Genomic DNA, 25,987 nt, shown 5'->3' with positions numbered 1-25,987 from the left:
ACCTAACTCTAATCCAAAAACTCAAAAAGAGAAAAATAAACCAATCTAACGAAATAGAAAAAAAAAAAACTACTAAAACTATTCTATTTAACCAAAAAAATGAAATAAGTACGAGAAAGAAAAAACCATCTAATTTGATTTCTAAAAACTTTTATGGTCAAAGCAGTTGATACTTGGTAGTTAATAATATCATCCAGATGCTCATACGTTGTCGTAAATCTATCGACGGACCCCATCATCAGCTCTAATCCACTTGTTTTCATTAATCATCTAGATTAGAACACAGGTCATCAAATGATTGGTTACACTACTTGAATAACTCCAACAAGAGGCAATCACACACATCCACGCAGTCCAAACTCCGTGCACCCAACCGCACGCGATCCCACCCCTCCACTCTTCCCCTAACCTCTCTCTCATAATTCATTTTTCTGGAAGATCTGCAACTCACACACAAATTCCGTCTCTAGAAAACTGCATTTTGGTGCTTTCCCTCCAAAGCCATGAGTGAGCCAATTGAGCCCTCAACGTCGTCGTTTTCGTCTTCGCCCAAAGACAAAGACCCACCCACCTTGCTGATTCACCCGCGGCGCGAGCCCTTCGAGCATGGGCTGCTGCCCATCCCCAAGCTCATCTTCACCGACCCGACGCAAACCCTAATTCCGCTGAAGCAGAAGCTGATCGAGCAGTGCCCGAGTCACCGGGTCAGCTCGGCCGCGATCTCCGAGGCCTTCCAGATCTCCGCCGATCACGCCAGGCTCGTCCTCGACACCCTATCCTCGGTCATTCATTCCGAGTCCGACCCGCTCGTCCGGGCCAAGCCCGATGCGGTCGACGAGGTCGGAGCCGATGTGCATGATCTGGTTTTGTTCCTCTACATTCAGTCGTACAAGAAGTTGCTGCCCCGGACGCACAAGGACTCGGCTGCCGTCGCCGATGTTTGGCCTTCGACGTCTGCTTTCGATGGGTATTTGTCCGCTTTGTCGCCGTTGCAGGTGATACTTTATTCCTGAATTGATCTGTTTTTCTTTTTTCTGTTTTTTTGGGTGGTGGATTGTGCAATGTTGGTGTGCTTTTAAGGTTGGTGCGTGGGTTAGAGTGGGGAATTTTCGAGGATATGGTAGGTTTAGGGCAAATTCAAATGGGTTTGCTGCGATTAATTGCTTTTTTTGGCGGTTGGTTTTGGAATGTTGGGTGAAATTTGTTAATAAGGCCCGAAAGGTTGGTGATTTTGAAGGCATTGGTTTTATTGAAGTGGGGTTGTTGCCATTTAGAATGGGTTTATTCAGATTAATTGTTTGACTTTGTGTATGTTCGTTCGTTGGCGTGGAAATATTGTTGATTGGAATACAATGTGGATTAAAATGGTATATTTGAATTTGGTTTGATCGATTGGTTTATCTAACTTTTCATTGTGTGTTGGTTGAAATTTATGATCAATTGTGTGTATCGGGTCTTAAAATTTAAGGAACTCATGTGGGTTGTAACAATTTGTTGCCTTCTCTACCATGTCTGTTGGCATCATTTGCACTTAAATACCTAATGTCACCCTGTAGTGGGTGGACCTCCTAGTTTTATCATGTAATTCGTATGTTTGGATTCCTTTGGCATGGCAGTTCTACATTGTGTCTGCATTGCTTCATTAGTTTTCTGTACTCATATGGCTGCAAAATCGGATTTATGAGTTTGATTCTAAACTGTAGGGACAAGGTTTTGTTTAATTGGTTCAATTGGATGAATTTCTGCAGTACATAGGATAACATTTTCTGTATCTGTTGATACTATCTATAATTTATTGCAACCTTTATGGTTGAAACTGTTCTTATTTCATATTTAGTTACTTGAAAGTTTGATTTAAGACATTTTCTTTGTGCTGAATTAAACTTATATCAACCTTGGAATTTCAACACATGACAGCTTGTGCGTAGCAATAGCCGCCGGTTTATTCCATCACAGGCTGATGAAGAGTCCCATCAGTTATCATATCTGCAAAAGCATTTGGCTAACATTGTCTCTCTTTTAGCAGAACCTGTGGAGGGGGAAGGCGAAGAATCTCTGGTTTGTGATATTACTACTTACTCTTCTTTTTTGTTATAAAATCTTCACCCTGTTTTTTATGTCTACCACAAAGTGATTCAAATGCATTATAAGATAATGGTAAATTTTTTTTTTCCTTTTTCCTATTGGTCCTTTTCTCCAATTTGGTAGGAGCACTTTATTCCCACCATGAGCAGTGCCACCAGCCCATCCCTTATTTCATATTTTGGCTGGGACATGCGCACTGGCCCCAATTGTAGTCATTTCTGCACTTTTTTTTTTTGGTTTTGTTTGCGGAAAGTGATTTCTCCATGCTATGTCTTGAAGCTTGAGCACCCCAATCAGAGTCCCCCATTGCATGCTATGTACTGAAAATTGATTATCATTTGTCTTAACAAAAAGGCAAAGTAGGCCAAATTTAATGAAATGGAAATGCAATTTTTTTAATCCAACGCATGGCTACTTATTGCTGCTTCTTAAAGCCACACAAGAAAGAACATACATTTTCTTTTGTTCTTTTGGGTGGCCATTGCACCTGGTAGGATAGGTACTGGCTAAATAGTTAAGCTGGATTACAATAAATAGGGCCATAAGCACTAATGTCTACTAGTTGGGACTACCTCCTGTGGTGATTTCGTGACATGATCTCCAATGAATCAGTATTTCATGAATCATGACAGACCAACTTTTGTTTGTGCGAACGAAGTATTGTATTTTGTTGAAAAAAGAAAAAACTCTTTGAGGAACTTCTGTCTTGTTTGTGACTGTCAATTGTTTTAGGCCAACTTCACTTACAAATTCTGATTGCTATTTGTATTATGGCATTAGTAATTGTTCTTTCTTGTTAGTATCTCCCTTTGTCTAATTTAACCCTATTGTCTTAGGTTTTGACCATGGAGAGATTTGAGCACCTTGGGTTTCTGATTCAATTTGGTGAAAAAGGACCCGAAGGATGTAACTTGGGCCAACATGCTCCTTTTTTTGCAAATTCAGATCCTGATATGCCTGCTGTTCCTGTTCCTGCAGCACAAGTTCATGATTGGATTCTAAATAATATTGTTTCTTCTTTGGAAAATATTTCTGAAAGAATTTCACCAAAAGAAAATGGGCCACCCAGTTCCTCAGATCAAGATGTTGCCATGGCTGATGCTTCCACGAGTTCAACCAAGGGCTCATCAAGTGTTCGAGGTCCAAGTTTTATTGAAGGGATCTCCAAATCATCACTTGTCAAGCAAGCATCTGATCTTAAAGGTTCTTCTGTAAAGGTTTGTTTATGACACACATTTTACCTTTCTTGAAATTAATGTGTAACATGTAATATCCATTTGTTTTCTGATGTTCGACTTACTTTAACATAATCTTTCGAATATAAATGTTTCTAGGAGTTCAAAGAGCTACATAACCAGAAGGAATAAAATGAAGAAAAGAACTCTTAATTAATCATCAATTCTAATCGGTTCTATTTAATTAATGTACTAGTTACGTGCTATAGACATGAAATGATTATGAGGGTGTGAGTTGTGTGTAGTGAATTTAGGGAAGTGAGGTAGCTTCTCATTCAAGTTGGTTTTAATCTTAATTAAAGGCTTAATGCAATGATTTTGAGCCTGATTGTAAACTTTGTTGATGTAGTTTGAGAATTAAATCCTAATTCCCACCTTCACGGCGTACAAGCAATAATTCGATGAAAGATAAATAACAAACACAGCCAAGAAAACAGAAAATAATAAACCAACAAGCACACACAATCACACCGAGATTTGTTACGAGGTTCGGCAAAATTCCTGCCTACGTCCCCGGGAGAGATCTCCGTTCTTCACTATGAGAATAATAAGTATTAAGATTACAATTGGACTAAATCACATAACCCAATCCCAAAATCCCTTGTACACCCTTTCACAAAGTGTTTCCCAAAACCCTAGATCTCTCCCCCAAGATTAATTACCTAATCTTGATCTCACCAATTCTAGATTGTGTGCCTCCCAAGAATTCTAAGGACTTGCTCACTCTAATCTGATTCTCTCTACGTTTTTCTAAGCCCCTAAAGTCCTATTTATAACCATAGGCCTTATATTACAATCCTAGATAAAGTAGGAAGAAAGTTAACTTTGAGTAAGAAATAAGTTTCCTTTATACACAAGGAAAACCTCAAAACTTGCCCAAAATGAAGTCCAAAACGCACCAGGAATTAATAACCTTCCAACACCTATTTGGACTCCTAACTTCATCCTAGAATACCATGGAAATCCCCCATGAACCAGGAAATCTTCAAATGCGAGCCAAATTAACAACAATCTCCACCTTGGCGAGCATATCATGCAAATTACCTTGCACCAAATACCATTGGCCTTGACCTTGTACCAACTACACATAACCCGAATCAAGAAACTATGGTCCACCCTTGATTCGCACGGCCAATACCTATGTGCAGCTGCATCGTGTAACCAATTACCGGTTAGCACCGAAGAGGGGCCTCGATTCACCCCCTCCTCCAGTAGGATCTCCTTTCTCACCATCGTTTGAACCTTGGAAACATGTCACAACCGTCTCTGCTGTACCCGCAAACGAGACCTTCCTCAAGCGCTTGATTTCTTGTGCATTTCGTTTCCAACCAACCATCGAGGTTTGAGTTCCTATCAAACGATATAAACCACCACACTTCTCTCCCTTCATTAGGACCATGCTGCCATGAGTAATTTTCATGACTCCACCTGCTATCAAAACCAGGTAGCCCTTGGAATCCAACCTACTCAAGGATATCAAATTCCTTTGTAGCTTTGGGACATAAGCGACTCCACCCAAAGTATGCTCCACCCCATTGAACATCTTGATCTTCACCGTTCCAACCCCCATGACGTCAACTTTGGACCCGTCAGGCAAAGAGAAAGATCCTCCCTTTGATTCTTGAAACTTTTCAAAATATTCTTTCCTAGAGCATATATGGTGAGTAGAACCCGAATCCAATATCCAATCACCATGAGAAGAAGTGTTACTTATAGAGACTGTGAGAAGTTCTCCAGATTCATTATAGTCTGCTACCGCTGTAGAGCCATGACCATCCTTCTTATTCCAAGTCGGACAGTCCTTCTTTATGTGTCCCCACTCTTTGCACTTGTAGCACTGCCAGCCCTTACCACTACCCTTTGATCTAGCCTTGCTATCACTAGAACCCTTGGTAGTTTGCCTTCCTCTTTGACCATGAGCAACAAACAAGGAATCTTTATCCTCAACTTTCTTTCTCCTTTCACTAGACAAGAGAGTTGACTCGACCTCCTCCATCTTCAGTGTATCCTTACCATACAAGAAGATATCCACTATGTTGTCATATGTATCAGGAAGTGAGGTTAGAAGTAAGAGGGCTCGATCTTCTTCCTCAATCTTTACCCCAACTCTTTCGAGTTGATTTAGCAGTCCTTTGAACACGTTCATATGATCCATGAGATTTGCACCCGCTTCCATCTTCAGCTTATATATGTCCCGCTTCAGATTCAACTTTGTAGCCATAGACTTCTGAGCTAAATACAGCTTTTCTAGTTTCTTCCACAATTCCGGGGCAGAATCTTCATCTATATTGTTGATAATATTATCAGCAATATAAAGCCGAATCGTGCTCACACACCTGCACTCCAAGTCTTCCCAGTCATCATCTGTCATCTTTGCCGGCTTTCCTTCTTCCTTTCCCTTCAAGGCGCGTGCCAAGCCTTGCGAAACTAGGACATCCTTCACTCTCTTTTGCCATAGAGTAAAGTTACCTCTTCCATCAAATTGCTCCACCTTAAAGGATGAAACACCACTACTTCCCGCTGCCATGACAAACTACCCTCGATCGATAAACACGGAACCACGATCGATGAACACGAAACCTGGCTCTGATACCACTTGTTGATGTAGTTTGAGAATTAAATCCTAATTCCCACCTTCACGGCGTACAAGCAATAATTCGATGAAAGATAAATAACAAACACAGCCAAGAAAACAGAAAATAATAAACCAACAAGCACACACAATCACACCGAGATTTGTTACGAGGTTCGGCAAAATTCCTGCCTACGTCCCCGGGAGAGATCTCCGTTCTTCACTATGAGAATAATAAGTATTAAGATTACAATTGGACTAAATCACATAACCCAATCCCAAAATCCCTTGTACACCCTTTCACAAAGTGTTTCCCAAAACCCTAGATCTCTCCCCCAAGATTAATTACCTAATCTTGATCTCACCAATTCTAGATTGTGTGCCTCCCAAGAATTCTAAGGACTTGCTCACTCTAATCTGATTCTCTCTACGTTTTTCTAAGCCCCTAAAGTCCTATTTATAACCATAGGCCTTATATTACAATCCTAGATAAAGTAGGAAGAAAGTTAACTTTGAGTAAGAAATAAGTTTCCTTTATACACAAGGAAAACCTCAAAACTTGCCCAAAATGAAGTCCAAAACGCACCAGGAATTAATAACCTTCCAACACCTATTTGGACTCCTAACTTCATCCTAGAATACCATGGAAATCCCCCATGAACCAGGAAATCTTCAAATGCGAGCCAAATTAACAACAATATCTCTTTTCCTTGAGAGGAAGCCTCATTGTAAGATTATCCCAATGCAGCTACTGCACTTTGTTTATGGCTTGAGTCAAGATTATCAGTAGCCTTGTTATGATTTCCTCAACAGGTTCTCCTACATGCTTTGTGCATGAAAAATGTGAACTGAAATTGGATTATGCCCTGTAAAGGTATGTTGGCTTGCGATTAACTTGTTTGCAATTTCAGGTTTTAAATTGCCACGATTCAGTTATCTACATATTAGCACCTCTGAGATATGCAACAGTTTATGGATGCTCTGATGCTACCATTGTTCTTGGAGCTGTTGGAAAGGTAATAGCAAAGACATTTATTTTTGTGCTTTGTATTATTGACTGTTGCAATGGTATCTATAGTTTGGTATACTTAGTCCCTAATAAATAGCTGGATACTAAAAACATTGTTCTTGTAAGTTGTAACTGAAATATTGTCACTTTTGTTCCATATAAATGCTGACGTGATGTTGTTTTGTCATCTAGTGAACACGGGAAATATTGCTTTGAAATGGCTTTTGGAAAATTCAGACATTTCCTAGTTTCAATCTATGTTTATATATTAGACTGGAAAGCTTTATTCTTTAAATAGTCCTGTTTTCTCTGATGGTTTGGTCATTGCTTTATAATATTATCAGACAACATAAAAATAGTGCATTTTTTATTTTATTTAAATGGACAGTCCTCATTTAGCATGTTCTGATCTTTTATATTCTAGAAAATCATCTTAAATTTGCTTTTGAAGCCTTGAACTGGTTATTCCAATGACTTATAACTACAGATCCTGTCATGTGAAGTTATTCAACCTGATAGTTACTGGTTATTATGTAATGAATGTGGGTCCTTTGTCACCTGGTTGACTTAATATATCTTATTTCTTAAATCTTCTCAAAAAATAATATATCTTATTTATTAAATGATCTAATGTCTCTTACAGGCTGTAAGAGTTGAGCACTGTGAGCGAGTTCATGTGATTACAGCAGCAAAACGAATCTGTATTGCTAACTGCCGTGAATGCATATTTTTTCTCGGGGTAAACCAGCGACCGCTAATTGTTGGTGATAACCATAAGCTGCAGGTGAGTTTCACCTCCTAAAGTTGATTGCACCTTTGTGTTTCTAGCCAATGCTATTGCAGTTTGATTTTACACTACAATTTGCATTTGATTGAGTTTCGTCAACTACTGTTATGCTTTATCTTCTGCAGCTGATCTTGATGTGGATTTCTTTTGTTGAACTAATCTTAATGTGGATTTTCTCGGTTTATTTGGTAAACCTCTTTGGTTGTTTGTAAAACTGGCATCACCATGAAATTTTTTTCTGTGACCTCATTTATCTTTTCTAAATATTATCGGATAAAGTTTTTCAAAGTAATTATCATATATCTTACTGCATCCAACTTATATAATATGTTTGAGTTGACATATTATTGGCCATTATAATCAGCGAGGCACCATAGGACTTTTTTCCATTCTATATTCAATAGCATGCCACTGGATCTAATTGTTCTTCTTGGCATCTGTTTAACATTGGAGCATCTAAGATTTCATGGAAGTATTTTTAAGTGTTAAAGGGAAAAAAAATGTCATGGAACTTCTACTCGCTAAATTACAGTGAACACTCATCACGCTCATCCATTTGAACCGATTTTTGCTGGCAGTCTTGGACAGATTTAGTTCTTATGTTTTAGTTCTGAAAAGTGGTTCTGCATAATTGGTTTCTTTTGTTATGTTAAGCCTTTGACTTCAAATTGAATAAAATATGACTCTTTAAGAGTAAGGAAACCTAACATAAAGATTTAACATGTTCAGATCTTTTTTTTTTTTTTTTATCTCCCGACTTTTATCAGGTGGCACCATACAATACATTTTACTCTCAGTTGGAGGAGCACATGAATGAAGTTGGAATTGATGCTACTATCAACAGATGGGATGACCCCATCCCACTTGGAGTGGTTGATCCACATGATTCATTATCTCATCCAGCAGGTGTCTCTGATGCTCAGGCCGAGACCGCTTCACGCTTAGACCCTGAGCAGTTTACAAATTTTTTGGTATATTGTATAGTTTTTATCTTCCAGCCTGTTAATGTTAACTTTTAAGCACTGTAAATGGTTGACCTTAGTTTTGGGAAATAATAGTTTTTTTTATTTTTAAAATGGACAGTTGAATAGAACAATTAACAAAGCCTCTGATAGGCTCTACATCAAAGTTGTGCTCTTTTGGGCAATTTTAGTTGTATTTTCCAAAGTACACTAGTTTTTCAGTTGGGTTGGGGGGTTGAGATGTCTTTTCAATTGTTATGTGGTTGCTAACTATTTTATTTTATTTTTCTGAATTATCTACTCATATCCTATATGCTTCCTTGATGTTCAGATTCCAACCTGGTTTGGAGGTGATGCGCAGGGCTCCACAAAGGACAACCCATTTCCATTACCAGTTGCTTACATGGCATCTCAGCATAGAAATGTATGTTTTCCACAGCTGACTATTAAGGAGTTTATTTGTGTATCTGGGTTCAGTTAGATTGTTTGTTGCACTTCTACTAAAATTTTTCTGATTTTGATTGATACTGTCAAGTGTTTTTATCTTTTTATTCTTTTCTCCAGCAGAAAAATTTAGGGGAGGTAAAGCAATTATTGAGTGAAGCACCTCTTGAAGAAAATAGAAAGCGGGAGTTATCAACTGCTCTCCACATATATTTTAAAGACTGGTTGTATGGTAATGTTCATTATTATAATCGTTTCTTCATGCATACACACGTACTAGAATATTGTTTTATTTGGAACATCATGTGCATCCCATTTTCAAAATTAAAATTAGCATCTTATACTTGGATCTACCTCAAAAGTTGTTTTGTGTCTACATTTTCAAATGCTATTTACACCTTATGGAAGTTTAGTACCATTTAATGTTCTTAATCATATACAATTTCTTAGATCCCTTCTTTATGTGGCTGTACATGTATTTGCTTTGATTTTTTTTTTTTTTTTCCCACTATCACCTTTCTAAAAACAAGTGTTAAATGCATTCCATTTAATGTAGCTACATGTGCTTTTCTTGTGATAAATAGTTTTAACAAGCTTTTTGTGACAGCTTCGGGAAACATACGTCAGCTTTATTGCCTACAAGGAGAATGATTTTTGCATTATAATGCTACGGGACAACTAAGAATGGACATAAAGAAGTTTTCTGGTTTTATGTTTCAGTCCCTACCATGATCACCATGCTCTTTCTGATGGTTCTGCAGGCAGCTGAGAATCAACCCTATGTGCTTTGGAATGGTACACCACCTAATTATGCATTGATAGGGTGCACAGAATGGAATTAGAATTACAGTTGCTAATTACAGTTGCTAATCTCATTGTAATATTTTTTTGGGAAAATAATAATCTTACTGTAATGTTTTGTTAACCTAGGTTCACAGCCTTGTGAATTTTCCTTTTCTTTTGTGGGTCTAGAATGTTCGATCTCTAACCTTTGAGTTTTGTTCTTTTGTTGCGATGTTTCAATTGGTTTTAGTTTATGTTTTTAGAGTGATTTAGTTTTTTATATTAAAGTGAATTGGAACAGGATCCTGAGTTGTCCCAAATGTTCCTCATAATCTTACTGGTCTGGAACTGTTTAAAGTAGCTAAACTTGTTGAATAAGCGTAACGATCTTTCCTGATGAATGAATGAATGAATCTTTCTTATATAGATTGGTCTTCTGTGCATTATATATGGAATTTGGCAGGCCAGAAATAGTATTTTTATTTAAATATATTTACTTGAAGTTATTAATTTCTTCTGGTGAGTTATTGAAATTCCTTTGAAGCGATTCTCAGCCAAGGTTGCTGTTGTGAACTAGTAACAACACAATATAAGAGAGTGATGAAGCTTTCCATCACAATGGGACTGCCTCTATCTCCTTAGCATTGCCAGTAGTGTAGTGCAATCTGGTTAGATTATAATATTACTTCATCTGAAAAGACATTTTTTTTCTATGATTTTATTTTGCAAAATATAAACTGGTTTGTTTTAAGAGGTTGGATACGTCAACATTTGTATTCATCTAATTAGATATGTCAATATTAATGGCATTAGAAAGTGGTTTTATCTGGACCATATTGATACAAAGATACATACAAGCAAAGCTTTCCTTCCTTTTTCTTTTACCTGGGATGCAATGTTGCAGATGCCTCAAAAATCTTAAAACTTTCTCAAATTACTTCATGGGGTTTGCTGGAGACAACTTGAAAACTTTGCCTTATAAATTTGGGCTTGTTTGTTACGCTGGACTGAGTCGGACTGGAGTGGACTATACTAAATTTAGTATCTTTTTGGGGGCTTGGGCTTAGCTAGCTGGTAGGGAAAACTTGGAGTATCTTCTCTGCTTGATCGGGGAAGAAGGTGATGAATAAATATGCACCTGCAAATTGAATTTGATCAAGTAGAAGGGAATCAGTAAATATATATGATTTTAAGGACCAACAAAGACATAGATAGTGTTTTTAAGGAAGTTACAGACTAGTACAGTAGAGAAGGACTTACAGATTAGTACAGTTCCAAGTACAGCTGAGATCTTTCCTTGAACAGTGACCAATCCAGCTTTGCCAGCATTTTGCAACTCAGTGGAACCAACAGTATCAAATGCTCCTGGAATATATATGAAGGAAAGAGTGAGTAGAAATAGCAGCATGCATCCATTGATTTTATTTACATAGAATATAATCCAGAGAAATTAACCAAAAACATGGGAATTAAGATCCTAATTAACCTGGTTTTACAGTTTGAAGCCCTGATGTTATACATGCTATGTTTTGGAAACCAGCTTCCTCCAACTTATTGGCAGCAGCAGAAGACCTTCACATTAAAAAAGGAAACAAAATCCTGTCAAAACCATGTGACAGATAGATATCATGTGTTTATGTTTTATGTGCTGATATTGTGCTTGTGTCCAAAACATAGTCGGTTTCAGAGTATACGGCTAACCATTTTGAGTTTAGCGACAAACATTTAATGGTAGAGTTAACACGATTGTGAAATAAATAATTCATTGAAGTAAATTCAATCATTGAATGTGTTTTCCTTCACTTGTCTATCATGTTAAGTCTTAAGTGAGCCGGACTGAGGGTTTATATTAGAAAGATAAGTAAATGAAAGTCTGAGAGGATGTAATTTGAAATATGGATTAGCATATTGGGTCAAACAATTAGCAGCATATATTATAGCACATGAGAAACTAACCTCAATCCTTCCTGACACACGAGTAACAGTTTACTCTGAGGTGGAAACTGGCTCTTAACAGATTGCACAAACTCAGGATTGGGTTTAGTAAAAGGCAACCCATAGAACAGACCCGAAAAATTGTTATGCAGTTGCCTCTTTATGATTGTGCCTGTGCCCGATTATGAATCATCAGCATATAGCAAAAACGAAATTCCTTGGAAGTTAGTTTGATTGCTTTGGATTTCAAAATCATTATTGGATACAAAAGAGATTAACTGGCTAATTAATTGATAATTACATACTTACCGAGGCCATTGTCTTGGTTTTCAATGAAAAGAGGGACATGATAGCATGATTTGATATGAGCTCGATTGTATTGAGATTTGTCCCGAACATCAACAACTGTGTATCCCTCAACTGCAATCAGTTCTTTTGCTTCTTCTGCATTCACATAATTCACTTCTGCTCTGATAATTGTGAGACTTCTTCTTCTTCTTTGAGGATAAGGTTTGATGATCCCTAACATGGTTCCTCCACCATGAGTACTATGAGACTCAAATTCCAACCAAGATTTCCGGAAATTGCTGTAAACAAATTCTTACCCCTTATTAATTATTACTTTCATTTTCATGCTTATCATTCAATATATCAGTTTTTGAAGAGATCGAAAAACTTGCATGGAACACTCACACCACGTCATCATAGATCCTACTACCAATGAATATGTGTCATACAACGTGAGCATGATGACGTAATATGAGTGTCTCATCGAAGTTTTTCTCATTTTGAGAGCACAAAGTACAGTATGTGTAACAATGTCACTACTACTTATATTGCCAATATATATCAGTCAAGTTCAAATTGATCTAAACAAAAGCAAATGCCATAAATGTATACAAAAACTTGAACATAATTCTTTGGTTGTAGGTGAGTTTATCAAAAATGCCTCCATTCACCAAAGAGTAGTACACAGAAACAAAGAAGAGAAGAAATGATTGTGTTCTCAAGTTGTTTCCAATAACAGACTTCTTAATGACAGTGGGACATGGTAGAGTACTGAACATTCCAATCATTAGAGTTAATTTTTATCTCTTTATAGCTAGCTAGTTTTCTACACTTTCTCAGCAGCCAAACAAGAATACCCACCATCGAAAATTTGAGAAATAATCGGAACATTCTTGAAGTACTTATGTTACTAAACATGAATTAGTTGAGGATTTGAAGATTAATTTTTCCGAAAAAAAAAAATTAAGACAGGAAATGGTTTACCTTGTGGAAGAGAGAGATGAACAACAAGTGCCAATCCCTGCCATCGTAGTAGTGGTTTCTGAAAGCTTACAACTTTGTGTCTTCTTCTCTCTGTAGACTCTGTTCACTGTGTATTCAATGAACAACAGCGAAGAGTGGCCCAAGAAATTTAGGAAGGGCAATGGGTAGCTGCCACGTGGCAACACGTATTGGATATCAGATATAATTCCCCAAGCCTTTTGATGGTTGTGATCTTCAGGCCATACTAACTTCTCTCTTCAAATAATTGGTCACGTGACCGGATAGATGATATCGTTTTTCTTTTTGGCCTGTAATAATAGTAAGGATCAATTACAAAATACCTATATTATCTATAGTGTTACTTTCAATTTGGTACATGAGTTTCAAAACTTGACAAGTAGGTACACAACTTTTGCATAACGTGACAATTAAATACCTCTTGTCACCTCTCTTGTTAGATCCATCTTTTTCTGGCTATGTGTTCACATTAAATGCCACGTGACACTAACGTGACTCATCTTTTCGATACTTTGGATTTCACCTCACTCTTTCTTGTCCATCAAATAGGAATTCTAGCTTACTCTTATGTCTAAAATACCTATCTAATGAGCAGAAAAAAAAAAAAACTAAAATCTAAAATATCGAAAAGATGTGTATAGACACGTTTATAGACACGTCTATGGACATGTTTTTAATCGCTTAGGCCTTCTTTTTAGTCCATATCTAGGCAAACAACGATTCAAAAATCACTTAAGTCTCATCGTTTCCATTTCTACAACGCGTAGTTCTACTCGATTAATATGGGTATCAACATGTCATATGAAAAAATATGTTTATATAAACATGTAAGCTTTTATTATATTGGAGTATTTGAACTTAACTTTTATCATATAGAAAGTACATGACCAAAATTGTTAAAAATAAAAGGCTTTTTAGCAAGATACCCACCTGAACTTTAACTCGATTTACATGTTACGACCTAAATAAAAAATTGAAGCAAGTTGCCTCATGAATTAAATTTTGTTTGCAAATTACCACCTTCATCCAAATTCTCATGAGTTTTTTAGTTTTTTCATAAAGAAGAACTTGGATTGGGAAGTTTTTGTCACCTCAGCATGCTAAGTGGCAAGGCCCAACCAATTACAGGTGGTCACATGTACAACTATTTTCTATTTTTTTTTCTTTTTTTTTGACAAACTTTGAAAATTAATGAAAAATAGTTCCGGACTCATAAAAATACACATAAAATTATTATAAACTCGTCTTGATTAATACTAATTTACTATGAAGTCAAATTATCAATTTGTCCTATGAGAGTTTCAAAAAAATTTAGGAGGTCCAAATTTATTTCTAAAATATTAAAATACTCTAGACTCTTTAAAAATTCATAGGATAATCTCCGGAACTCCAAAAAATACAAGGTCTGCACCATTGGTCTTCTAAAAACTAACACTACCTTTCTCGTGAGCACACTTGCTATCCAAAAGACCTCTCGGTCTTAGAGGAAAGTAAATTCAAGAAAGATTCTAGAATTTTCGAAAAGTCTCGAATGAATTATCTAAAATAGGTTTTTAGTAATTTCCAAAATATTTTTTAGAATTCTTCTGAGATTTTTCTGCAATTCTATAATTTTTATAGAATTTATTTTATGGAGGAAAATTTATTTTAATTTTTTAGAAATAAATTTGGACTTTCCAATGAAACTCTTAGAAGGCAAAGTTGTAATTTGACTCTATAGTAAATTAGTATTATTCAAGATGAGTCCGTAAGAATTTTTCATATATTTTTATGAGTACAGAGCTATTTTTAATTAATTTTTAAAGTTTGTAAAAATAAAAAAATAGAAATAAAAAAATGGTTGTACATGTGACCACTTGTAATTAGTTGGACCTTGCCGATCAGCATACTGAGGTGGCAAAAGCTTCCTCACCCAAGTTCTTCTTTATGAAAAGACTAAAAAATCCATGAGAATTTAGATAGAGGTGGTAACTTGCAAACAAAATTTAATTCAGGGTCAACTTACTTCAACTTTTAATTTAGGTGGTAATATACAAATCGATTTAAAATTCAAGTGAACATCTTGCTAAAAAGTCAAAATAAAAATACAGAACTAAAGCGAAAATTTGGTAAAACTGTAAAAGTACATGACCAAAAATATCATCTGGCCTTTGTTTAAAGCATCTTTTCGTTCTAATTCATGCTCGCGCGTCTGGTTCAGAATTTGAGAGTGGTGTCATTTTCCCGCCAGAAAATCAAACCCCAAGCGAAAGCGAAAGCGATGATTTTCTGAGATCGATCTCTGTGTGCTTCGTGGTATAATACAGAGAGATGAGTTCGCAGAGCAAGAGGTTGAAGAAGCGCGCCAACCGCGTAATCGAAGCAACCCCACCTCCCGATCCCGATCCCCCTCTTACCTTCCGAATCCTAATCTCTGCAATTCAATCCCCACAGGTACTACTCCATCTTACTCGCATTTTCGTTTCCCACTCTTCTTTGAGCTTGCATATAAAAGTTGAAAAAGGAATTAGGAAATTCATCCAAAAAAAATTTCAATTTTTTCTTTTATTTCTGTAATTTTTTTATTGGGTTGCATTTCAGGGTCTAAAGCTGCCGCTTTTGAAAAGCTTGTACTTTGTACTGGTTCCACTGTCTTTAAAAGAAACCCATTGTTCTAACTCTGAAGGCACTTTTGATCATTGTGGGGTTGAAGTGAAACTTGAAGATATACAAAGTCTCATTCATATTTTATTCAAAGAGCTAGATGGGCGGTTTAAACTCTTATTCTCTGCTTTTTGTGATGTCTCTGCAAGTAAAGCTTACAGCCAGACTGACCCTATTGACGAACTAACCATGCTTTTAAGATGCTGTATGCTAGTCTTGACTTTGGCTGACCCAAATGTACTAGTGGAGAAAATCCGATTTCTTCTTTCGGTACTTGGGAAATTGATTTCTTTGGTTACAAGTGGAGATGAGAAAAGCTCTGTCAGATTTCAGAAGTTTTCTTCTTGTGAATACACTGATGCTGGTGGTTCTACTTCTGTTTCCAAAGACTTTGTTTCTTCCTTATGTTTCTTAGATTCTTCTGATCTGTTGCGTCCAGCTCTATGTGCAGTGCTTGAGGTAAACATTCAAATTTTCAAATTTTACCTTATATTTTCAACTAATAGACTTGATGACTTCCAGTTACTGGTTCGTTGTCAATGAATGAAATCTGTCTTGTTCTCGCAAATATTACCATTAAAAAATTCTTCCCTAAATCCGCCTAAAACCCTGTCATAAGCTATCCTGTCTCAGAATGTTTCACAACCAATTTGCTTTTCATGATCAATTGATGAGCTTAGTTGTGCCTAGAACTTTATAGTACACGTATATAGTACTTTATTTTATGAGAGTTTCTCTAAATTAGGGTGTCACTACTTATATATCTCTATATCTATTTCTTTAGGATGGTTTTTGGTTATGTTCTGCAATTTTTTATCACTATTATTTGTATATATACACATATATACATATATCATGGTGGAAGAACTGGCATTTTTTGATTGTGAAAGTAATGCATCTGACCTGTTGCTTTTCTTTTATTCTTTTCTCTGGAAAATAGCTTCTGATTATGGGCTTGGTGATGCCCTTATAAATATGGTGATGTGTTGGTTTTATTGATACCCTGAGCCATAATTTTCATCACTTTGTCACATTGTTTAGATTGAGGTTTTCTGCTTCGTATTTAGTTCTTAACTTTTTTCTGGTGGTACATTATGGTCATAGTATAGAATATAACTTCATTGTTAGCTTCAACTCTTTCATTATTAAATTTGATGTAGCACAATGATCTTATACTTACATTTTTGTCAAATGAATATTTGAATGAATATTTGAATAAAGTTTAATCTCTTTGATATTGTGGCGTCCTTCCATATATAGTTTTCTCCGCATTCTAGAATATTTTAATTACTTCCATAAGAGTTTATTCTGTACAAAACTGAAGTTGGATATACTGTCTTTAGATATTTGCAGATGAACTTTTAAAGCGTAAATTGTTGAGAGAGTACTTTATGCTTGTTGATTCTGCTTCTTGCACATCTGAAAGGCTATTTAAAGGCCACCTTGTTAAAGGTGATATCGGAAGTGTTCTGGAGGTGATTTCTGTTCATTTCATCTTATCAGTTCATGGTGAGCTAGCATTTGAGAACTTCCTCAAAAGACTATTCTGGAATTTCGGCAAGAATTTTAGAGTCCCTGAACTTAGCCTGACTGTGGCCTTGTCATTGCTTCTCAACCCCATCATGCTTTCAGCACCAAAAATGTTGCAGGCACATTTAATTATATTGGTTTCTGAAGCCATTGATATAGACATGTCTTTGAAGAATGCTGGACCAGATCTTAGACTTATGGACTGCTACCTAACAGCGTTTGAAAGGTCTGTTGCTTTATACGCCAGCCACATGACTAGTTCACTTATGGATCACCATCCTATGGGCGCTAAATGTTCTTATGCCAATTCATCTATGCTAGGGAGAAGTTGTCAACCTTGTTTTGAATCGTATATTCAACAAGTCACGAGAGATAAAATTGCTGATCTAGTTACTAATTCAGATTCTATATGGGACGCAAATTTGTGCAGTATGTCCTTTAGGGCAAAATCTGACCTGATGACCACTTCTATTGCATACATAAATGAGAGCCAACATGGTTTTGATGAATCACGCAAAGATGATATTTTGTCAGTTTTAGGTAGCATAATACATGGAGGTTTTTCTTGTGATGTTAGTGATACTGTGTTGTATAGAAAGGGGGATACAAGTCCGCAAGATATTTATCTTCTTGCTTCCATATTGAAGTTATTGAGTAGTTCCTTGTTCAAATCTATTTGGTGTCTAAGGCATAGTGGGAATTTGGGTTGTCCAAAAACCTTAAAAGATGCTTCATCATTTAAAGAATATGATTTTATAGTGGGTATCATTGGCTGTTTTCGTCAATTCAATGTGCTACCTAATCAGAAGTTCTTATTTGACATGATTGAAACCCACCCGAGCATACATAAGACTTCCAAGTGGATGCTTTTGCATTTTTCAGGCTTGCTATCATTGAGTTTTTCTAGTGGGATTGATTTCTTAGTTAAGGGCTGCATATCGACAATAATGGCATTATTAAATCTATATGTTTTTGAAGAGGGTGATATAGGTGTACTAAGGTCATTACTCGATTCCAGTTCACGATCATTTTTATCTGAATTTTCTCCTGATAAGGCTACAAAGGTAAGCTTTGTTTCTTTCTTTTATGGCTTTTTTGAGTTCCATTCATTTGTTTTATGTTTTATTCTATAAACTTATTTATAAACCAAAAATAAATAAATAAAAGAAGGAAAAATGTTTAATTCTTTGAACTGTGATACTTTAACTAATGACTTGTGTTGCAGGCTGCGGTGAATCAGAAAACTATCAAAAGAGTTGCATCGAAATTTCAGAATATTCAAACAGTTCACTTGAGGTACAAAATACTATTGCCCACCATATAGAATAGTCTTCAATAATTAATTGAACATGTGAATCTGCTGTTTATACTTCTGTTGTCTACTGTTCTTAAATTGCTAGTCAATTATTATCTTTGTTAATACCTTTGCTCAATTTTCTACCAAGCATTTTTTTTTTGGGAGTTCCTATTGCAGAAACATATTATCTAGTTTGAAGACTTGCATAAGGTAACTCAGGCCTGATTGGTATTTTTTGTCTAGTGAAGCTTTCAGATCAGCCTTTGTAGTTTTGGAGGTTGCTTCCTATGATACATAATCTATAGTTCATTTCACATTCAAACAAGTTCAAGTTTATAATTTTATGCATCAGATATGGGTGCCTTAGGAAAGAGAGCCTGATCCTTTTGCTCTTAAAAAATTGATTTAAGTATAGATGCTCCTGCTATATATTTGTTGATTTAGAAGAAATTGACTATAGACTTTTTATGGTCACTAGAATAATTGACTCAGTCATTTTGGTTTGATATTGGTTATCTCTTCCATTGGGACTGTTAGTTCGTAGTCTTTTGGAGGTGAAGAAGTGTTTGAGATAATATAAATTTAGAGTCCAATAACAGTTGGGAGAGCATTTTTCCTTTGTTTTGCCATCATGCTTCCTTCAAGAGTAAAGCCATTTTCCCCCCCTTTTGGTATTTTACAGGAAAGGTTCTCTCAGAAGCTTCCATCAGACATCGCAGAGTGAGGTAGCAGAAACTTCAGAAAATGCATGCATCATGAGCTGCACAAGGGAGACTACTGATGGCAGAGAGGAGGAAACAGAGGAAACCTGCAATGGGGAGATTTTTCTCAATTGCATACTCGGAAACCCCCAGAAATCTGACTATGATGACTTAGCGGACTTCATCGTGTGTAAACGAGGGAAGGATTATTCCAGCTGGTTGAAGAATAGAGAGAGGTACCGAAAGTGGAAATGTCAAAAAATGGCAGTCCTAAGGTGGGAGAAAAAGAAAAAGACTTGGAAATCTATGAAAGGAAAGAAAACTTAGGTATTGTATATTATTTGTATGTAGCCTGTTTTTTTGTTTTGCTTGTAATTTAGAAACTAGAGTCCAAAGTTCAGATGCATTAACCCCCTGGTACTATATACAGGCCAAACTCTGCATGCTATATAATCATTTTGAGTCGCAAGTGAAACCAATATAATATAACAATGCTTGTTGAGTGGAAAGAATATTTGAGCAAGATCACAGTAACCAAGGATTAGAAATCAAATCCAAATATCACATGTATGATGTATGGGAGATCGACAGGTCATTTATATATGCACTGTGTAAATGCTAAAATTGAGAAGTGCTTATGGTGTGTGATTCTCAAGCACAAAGCAAGTAACATTCAACTAATTAATAAATTTAGAAACAGATAAGTGAAAACTCAATGTATGCTCTTCAAATGCAAACTAATTATACACCCTTGAATTGAGTTACATATTATCAACATAGTTTTGGATATTATTAGCGAATAGGGTAGGATTTTGTGCCTGTTGCTTTTGTTATTTTATTTTATTTTTTCTACCATTTTTTCTATGATTAGGTGGTTTGTACATACCCAAGAAAGAAGTTATAATTTACAGTCAATATGTCAACATCAACAGGAACATTGACTAATGAAAATTGGAGAAGACCGAAGAGAAACAAAGTAACTTTGTTTATATGCTATACATAGACCATAGAAGTTTATGTTGAAGGAGGATGTTAACAAAGCACACACTAAATCGTCAAATTGCATAAAATTCTAGAGAGAAGAAAGATGGGGTTTTTTTCATCCATCTGTTGCTGCTTTTATCGTGTTCGTGTATTCAGCGATGGAGCTGCAGCTGCTGGCACAGTGAGGAGGCAGCCTCCTCCTCTGACTCTGAGGCCCAGCAACTTTGTTGAAGGTAATGAAGCTGCAGTGCCAATTCTGGTTCCACACTTTCCTGTCAACTCTAATCTCTCTCGTTTATAGTCTTGACTCTTGAGAAGAATAAAGATGCTGCTTTTTCTCGATCTTATTTGTTGATTTTCAGCTTTTTTGGACTGTCTAGTTTGCACTCTAATGTAAATTTGTAATCTGATGCTGCTTCTCTCTTGTATATTTGTAATATGGGGCTAATTTTTAATGAGTTCTTGTGTCTAAATATTGTACACGCTTAGAAATCACCCCTCTTATTAAATTACGGCCCATCAACACGTTTGAATAGATAAATTACGGCCCATCAACACGTTTGAATAGATAGGAGCCTTGCGAGGGTTGTGGTGTTTTTACTTGAGTTGTTTTGAAACCTTCTTCCATCTGTGTGTTTCATGTGTTTTACTACCACTTGGTTCCATCTGTGTGTTTCACTACCTCTTAGTTCCATCTGTGTGTTTTAGTGCAAGGTACAGACATCACAATCATCCTCTCAATATTGCCCAGCAGTTTTCAGGGTCTGAAAGGGGCAGAAGGCCGGTGATGTATATTTTCCTCCCCAACCATCATCTTTGCTATTTCTTCATTCCTACTTGTGACGATCACTCTTTCCTCCATAACCTTTTGGAAATCCAAATGCAAGCCCATCATCCCATTTCTTAACACCACGAGCCAGACAAGAATCCAACCGTCCATACCATGAGTTCGTCTCCCTGGTATCATCAAGCACAATGAGATACCTCTTGTTCACATTTCCAAATATATCTGATGGTGCTTAATTCTCTATTCTATATTTGTAACATGGGGCTCTATTCTAAATATACACATGTATACACGCTTAGAGATGAGAATATAATTTTTATATGTAAAAGGCTAAGCTCTGAGGTTGTGTTCAAGGTAAGATTGGTTGGAATTGGAGGGTGAATGGAAGTCACATCCCCTTTAGTTAGTTATTTTGTTTAAATATTAAAATTACTCAGGATGTATTTGTTTCTCAAATTCAGAGATCATATCCTGGTAAGTATAAAAACACAATAAATTTTGAAAACTAAACCAAATTTGGATCCTTCAAAGACAAAAAGTGGTGTTCGAACTCCTCTCGAGTAGTGCTTTAGACCCGTGCATCAGTTTTATACTTCTTAAGGGATATATTTTTAAGGCTCCTAAGTATCTTTAATAAAAGTAAAAATTGGTTAGTTTTCAAAATTTTTGTAACAATAGGGACAAAATTGAAAAGTTAAAGGAAGAAAACCCTTCATACGGATTGTAGGGTGATTGACTCTCCCTCATGAGTCATGACTTACGCCCTTCAGACAACCATCAAGCCGTTCTACCTTTCGGTGAGTCAAGGTCAAGATTCATGCAAGAAATTATACTCTTTGGTATCCAGACACAATTCATCCTTTTTTTTTTATCATATTGTTTCTAACCGAAAGGATTTGAACCTCATTGTCCATTTTTTAGAGTGTGCAAATTTTTTAGTACTTTTAAACAATCGATATGGAAACAAATCAAAATATTTCGATTTGTTGCTTAAGACATAACAGTTTCTCCCAGCTCTTCCTCACATTGGAGTGGGATGCTCCTAAATGAATGTCATAATATCATGGATCCCATCTCATGTGGGAGAAGAATTGGGAAAAAAGTTGGATTGTAAAGCACTTTCCTCACTTTTAAACCAATTTTATCATGGCCAAAAAAAAAAACCAATTTTAAGCCATTCCCAATTTCTGTCTGCATCATCTCCCTGCTTCTGCCAGAGGTTGGCTTGACCTGTTGACCATAATATTCGTCTCATTTGAGAGTCAAATCAGAAAAGGCTGAAGCCATGGTCTCAAATTTAGAAATAACATGGTAATTACAACGGTAACATGAAATCGAAATTTATTCAAAACTTCTATTCAAATTTAAAAAACAGAGAAAGAGAGATGAGAGTATGATTACATCTCCAAAAATACAGCAAATTCAAGAAAAAGTGTTCTCTTTCCATTAGCTTGCCAATATCTTCCTCCAACTGCAGCATTGTTATGTTTATGAATCAGCAGTGGTTCTTTTCTTGGTGGTGTAAGGATAGTACTCCTTGCCGTTATCAATTCTTGTAGTCTGGCCCCCAGCATCAATAAGTGAAGAAGTGACCGCCAAGGCTGCTCCAGCAGAAATTGCAGTAGAAATGCTCTTTCCTGTAAAATGGACAGCAAACAATTGTATAATTGACAACGTTGTGGGCTGATGAGAACTACCCGCTAACTCAGTAAACAACAAATTTAGAAACTAGATTCCAATGTCCCAATTCTTCTAACCCCAAGTACTATAGACAGGTAAACTCTGCATGCTCTATAATCAAAATGAACCACAAATCAAACCAATATAAGATAACAATGCTCGTTGAGAGGAAAGAATATTTGGGCAAGCACACAGAAAATCGAAATTTCATCACGTGTATGGGAGATCTACAGGTCATTTATGCTGACAGTGAGTGAGAAGTGCTTATTGTGTAATTCAGACACAAGGATGCTTTCATTCTTACAACTAATCCATCTTGATGGATTGCAAGTAATTACTCAACTAATAAATTTAGAAACAGATAAGTGAAAACTCAATATATTTCCTTCAATCAAAAATAAATTTTAGGGGCAGGGTCGGCAGCCCCTTTAAGTTACATATCATTGACATATGTTTTCGACCTTTAGATAAAAGTACATTGAATGGCTCATATTAGCTCTGACATATGAGAGCGTATTATTGGGAAACCGTGTTGAAAACTTGTTAGCAGAGCTAAACTTAGCCATTCGATGTGCTTTCTTCTTTCATCTAAAGGCCCAGAGCATGTTTGGGAAACAGTGCTAAAAAGTTGTCAGCATAGCTCATTTGAGCCCATTCAATGTGCTTCCATCTATTACAATTTGTGTAAATTAGAGCTGTTGACCCTAACCCTATATGTTATAAATAAATGGATATCTTAGAAATCATAAAAACCTCATTGCAGCCAAAAAGAATTTATAATGTGATATGGGATTTAAGGATAAAACAACAACAGAATGGAAAGGGAAAAGAAAAGATAAAACCAAATAATTTTATAAAATTATAGACGTACTAATTCTACAGCAACTAGCGAAGTTCATTTGAACGTGAGAACTTGTTCGAAAAGGTTTCTTTCCCTAGAATCATATAACCTTGGGGAATCTAATTATTGAAACAGTCTCTCTCCATTAGGCTCTTAAATAAACTTTTCACTACTAACATTAAGTTCCATTAAATTCTGCATTTATTAAAGATATAGTCATGCTATAGCCATGTGGATGTTGATAATTACAGAATTAAAAAAAGAAGTATCACTGAAGGCTTCTCGAGATGGGTTGCTACCAGCAATTTATTCTTCCAGAAAATACAAATACATAGCTGAATCCCATAACCAATAGAATAAATAGATAGTTCCTGCTCTCGACTGACATTTGTATGACATGAAACATTCCAGATCATTTATATGGTTACAGAAAAGCGCTCCCTCTCTCTCTCTCTCTCTCAATGTTAATTCAAAACCATACACCAAACACATAATACAACTAGCATCATTACTTTAAAATATTTTCTACCTATAATTGATGAATTTGACCCTCACATATCTAAGAATTGTCAAGGGTGTATCCATACAATTACAAACCATACTGTAGTTATCATGTATAAAAATCATCCAGCTTAAAACATCATAAAAGTCAGCTACAGACAATTTTCACTGCAACATGCCCTTCTTTCTTGGAAACTAATATCTAATAGCTAGTTAGTGTTCAAATAAATTTTGAATAAAAAATGGAGCACATTCCTTTCTAACCAGCATAAGAGTCAATATTTTTCATCTCTAGATTCTATAGCATGCCAAATTACCACCTCAATCCTGTAGTCTAATCAGGTCAAAACTAAACCATTGGTAATTATACATAAAACTTATGAAATAATTCCAAAAAAAAAAAAAACCCCCTCAAGAAAAGGTAATACTTTGACTTATTTTGTTTATGAACATTGAACACAAATATTTCTCCCAAAAATGAAAACCTATTTTTGGGAAAAAAAATTCAATAAAAAAAAAAGAAATATATTCAACCATGAATATTTAAATAAGATCATGTCTGAACTAGCATTTAGCTATGGACAAGCGGACCACTTGCCACACATTATCACTCATGAAAACAGGAATCAAAAGTTGAACGAAGAAATAGGCATCAAAAGAAACTCTCACCTTTGTAACCTAGAATAGTTGACCCAGCAACAAAACCACCAACAGCTCCATTGATAAAGTCTCTCTTCATCCTATAATTCTGCAACATCTGCTCAACACCAATGTAGACTCCCCCAATTGCAGCAAATGTCACCCCATAGTTTCCCATCATCTTCAGTGTCCTTATCAGCCCTGGAAGAGCAACACTTCTCTCAACACGAGGCACATCATACCAAGTAGCAACTATGGTCCCAAAAATAGTTCCAGTAACCAATCCAGTTGTTGCACCCTTAACTGTCTTCATAACAGGAGTATCGTCATCCTCCAAATACCTACGCTCTTGGGGGTCCAAGGCATCCATCACTATCTACTAAACGAGCACTGACCAAAACTGCAAGCCAATAATACATATATCAGCACTTAATCCCCATTTTCTGAAAGACAATCTTTCTACTTATACGATGCAAGAAAAAGAAGGAAACTGTGTATTCCTTTGGCTCTATTTGTTTTCTACATAATAAGCTTTACTGGGTTCAATCTTATAGAAGCACCATTCTCCTTTATGGACATTGACATATATTTCTACAAACCCAAATCTCATTTCTGAAAGAGAACGATTCCACATTAGCAAACTAAGCATTTGGGCAAAAAATAAAAATCCCACAAAACATGAGAACGTGAAGTCTTATTTTTTGTACCAAAATAGGGCATTGTTAGGTGATCAATTCTAAGCAAGAATTAAAGCATTCTTCTCTAACACCATAGATACAAATCCAATCAAACAAAAATTCCCTAAAACCCTGACTATTAGCAGCGAAACCCATGTTTATTCGAGTAAATGATAACGCACAAGATGAAGATCCAATCATCACTGAAAAATAAATTAGAATCAACAAATCGAAAACCTAAATACGTATACACTTATGATCGAAGAAGATTTGAATCCATGAAAGAAACATATCAGAGAAATGAAAATTACCCTTGGGGCGAATCGAAGACGGCGAGAGCTACCCACTGTGAACACAGAGACAAAGACTCTCAGGAAAAATGCTAGAAAATGGTGAGTTACTGTTACTCCATCTGCTCCTCGTTACACCAGATTACCATTACTTTATCCGAATCGAACCAAAAGATTACCATTACTTTGTGCACTGACCATTTTGCCCCTTCCTCAAATTGGGCCATTGATGTTTTATTTTGGGCCCCCGACCATCTCCAATTAGCCCGACTCGTTTACTCTAACCCGGCACGATATAGACGAAACCTCTATTAC

The 25,987-nt window shown here is 36.2% G+C and overlaps 4 protein-coding genes across 5 annotated transcripts; 2 read left to right on the top strand and 2 right to left on the bottom strand.

The window, feature by feature from the left end:
• The first annotated feature begins 373 nt into the window (after positions 1–373).
• On the top strand, positions 374–9,946 carry LOC147282331 (Tubulin binding cofactor C domain-containing protein). 2 transcript variants are annotated; one of them, XM_086249143.1, is made up of 9 exons: positions 374–995; positions 1,918–2,058; positions 2,922–3,302; positions 6,804–6,908; positions 7,545–7,685; positions 8,456–8,659; positions 8,982–9,074; positions 9,215–9,326; positions 9,702–9,946. In XM_086249143.1, exons 1-9 carry the CDS (start codon positions 504–506, stop codon positions 9,743–9,745), a joined length of 1,713 nt encoding a protein of 570 aa, XP_086105269.1. In that variant the 5' UTR covers positions 374–503; the 3' UTR covers positions 9,746–9,946. The 2 variants fall into 2 exon arrangements, with proteins under 2 accessions (XP_086105269.1, XP_086105270.1); XM_086249144.1 differs by having other exon boundaries at positions 375–995; positions 9,218–9,326.
• A 672-nt stretch (positions 9,947–10,618) lies between these two features.
• On the bottom strand, positions 10,619–13,235 carry LOC147282330 (rhodanese-like domain-containing protein 9, chloroplastic). Its single transcript, XM_086247684.1, has 6 exons — positions 13,085–13,235; positions 12,122–12,399; positions 11,834–11,984; positions 11,364–11,449; positions 11,138–11,242; positions 10,619–11,015 (listed from the first exon to the last, which is right to left on the bottom strand). The coding sequence occupies exons 1-6, from the start codon at positions 13,126–13,128 to the stop codon at positions 10,945–10,947; spliced, it is 735 nt and encodes a 244-aa protein (XP_086103810.1). The 5' UTR covers positions 13,129–13,235; the 3' UTR covers positions 10,619–10,944.
• A 2,087-nt stretch (positions 13,236–15,322) lies between these two features.
• On the top strand, positions 15,323–19,734 carry LOC147282329 (2-isopropylmalate synthase). The gene is made up of 5 exons (XM_086248895.1): positions 15,323–15,535; positions 15,683–16,204; positions 17,089–18,339; positions 18,501–18,571; positions 19,255–19,734. The coding sequence occupies exons 1-5, from the start codon at positions 15,413–15,415 to the stop codon at positions 19,598–19,600; spliced, it is 2,313 nt and encodes a 770-aa protein (XP_086105021.1). The 5' UTR covers positions 15,323–15,412; the 3' UTR covers positions 19,601–19,734.
• A 2,575-nt stretch (positions 19,735–22,309) lies between these two features.
• On the bottom strand, positions 22,310–25,834 carry LOC147282328 (outer envelope pore protein 16-3, chloroplastic/mitochondrial-like). Its single transcript, XM_086247851.1, has 3 exons — positions 25,694–25,834; positions 24,736–25,105; positions 22,310–22,681 (listed from the first exon to the last, which is right to left on the bottom strand). The coding sequence occupies exons 2-3, from the start codon at positions 25,073–25,075 to the stop codon at positions 22,533–22,535; spliced, it is 489 nt and encodes a 162-aa protein (XP_086103977.1). The 5' UTR covers positions 25,076–25,105; positions 25,694–25,834; the 3' UTR covers positions 22,310–22,532.
• Between the last annotated feature and the right edge of the window lie 153 nt (positions 25,835–25,987).

Source organism: Dryas octopetala, chromosome 6 (assembly GCF_963921425.1).
Source record: "Dryas octopetala chromosome 6, drDryOcto1.1, whole genome shotgun sequence".
Lineage (NCBI taxonomy): Eukaryota > Viridiplantae > Streptophyta > Magnoliopsida > Rosales > Rosaceae > Dryas > Dryas octopetala.
This window is presented reverse-complemented; position numbering and strand designations above follow the sequence as displayed.

Coding starts and splice junctions, on each gene's coding strand:
- LOC147282331 (XM_086249143.1), top strand. CDS start 504: ATGAGTGAGCCAATTGAGCCCTCAACGTCGTCGTTTTCGTCTTCGCCC. Junction 996..1,917: donor CCGCTTTGTCGCCGTTGCAG/GTGATACTTTAT, acceptor AACACATGACAG/CTTGTGCGTAGCAATAGCCG. Junction 3,303..6,803: donor TTAAAGGTTCTTCTGTAAAG/GTTTGTTTATGA, acceptor TTGCAATTTCAG/GTTTTAAATTGCCACGATTC.
- LOC147282330 (XM_086247684.1), bottom strand. CDS start 13,128: ATGGCAGGGATTGGCACTTGTTGTTCATCTCTCTCTTCCACAAG. Junction 12,400..13,084: donor TCATCTCTCTCTTCCACAAG/GTAAACCATTTC, acceptor ATTTGTTTACAG/CAATTTCCGGAAATCTTGGT. Junction 11,450..11,833: donor GTGTGTCAGGAAGGATTGAG/GTTAGTTTCTCA, acceptor TTTAATGTGAAG/GTCTTCTGCTGCTGCCAATA.
- LOC147282329 (XM_086248895.1), top strand. CDS start 15,413: ATGAGTTCGCAGAGCAAGAGGTTGAAGAAGCGCGCCAACCGCGTAATC. Junction 15,536..15,682: donor CTGCAATTCAATCCCCACAG/GTACTACTCCAT, acceptor GTTGCATTTCAG/GGTCTAAAGCTGCCGCTTTT. Junction 18,572..19,254: donor ATTCAAACAGTTCACTTGAG/GTACAAAATACT, acceptor GGTATTTTACAG/GAAAGGTTCTCTCAGAAGCT.
- LOC147282328 (XM_086247851.1), bottom strand. CDS start 25,075: ATGGATGCCTTGGACCCCCAAGAGCGTAGGTATTTGGAGGATGACGAT. Junction 22,682..24,735: donor AACTATTCTAGGTTACAAAG/GTGAGAGTTTCT, acceptor TCCATTTTACAG/GAAAGAGCATTTCTACTGCA.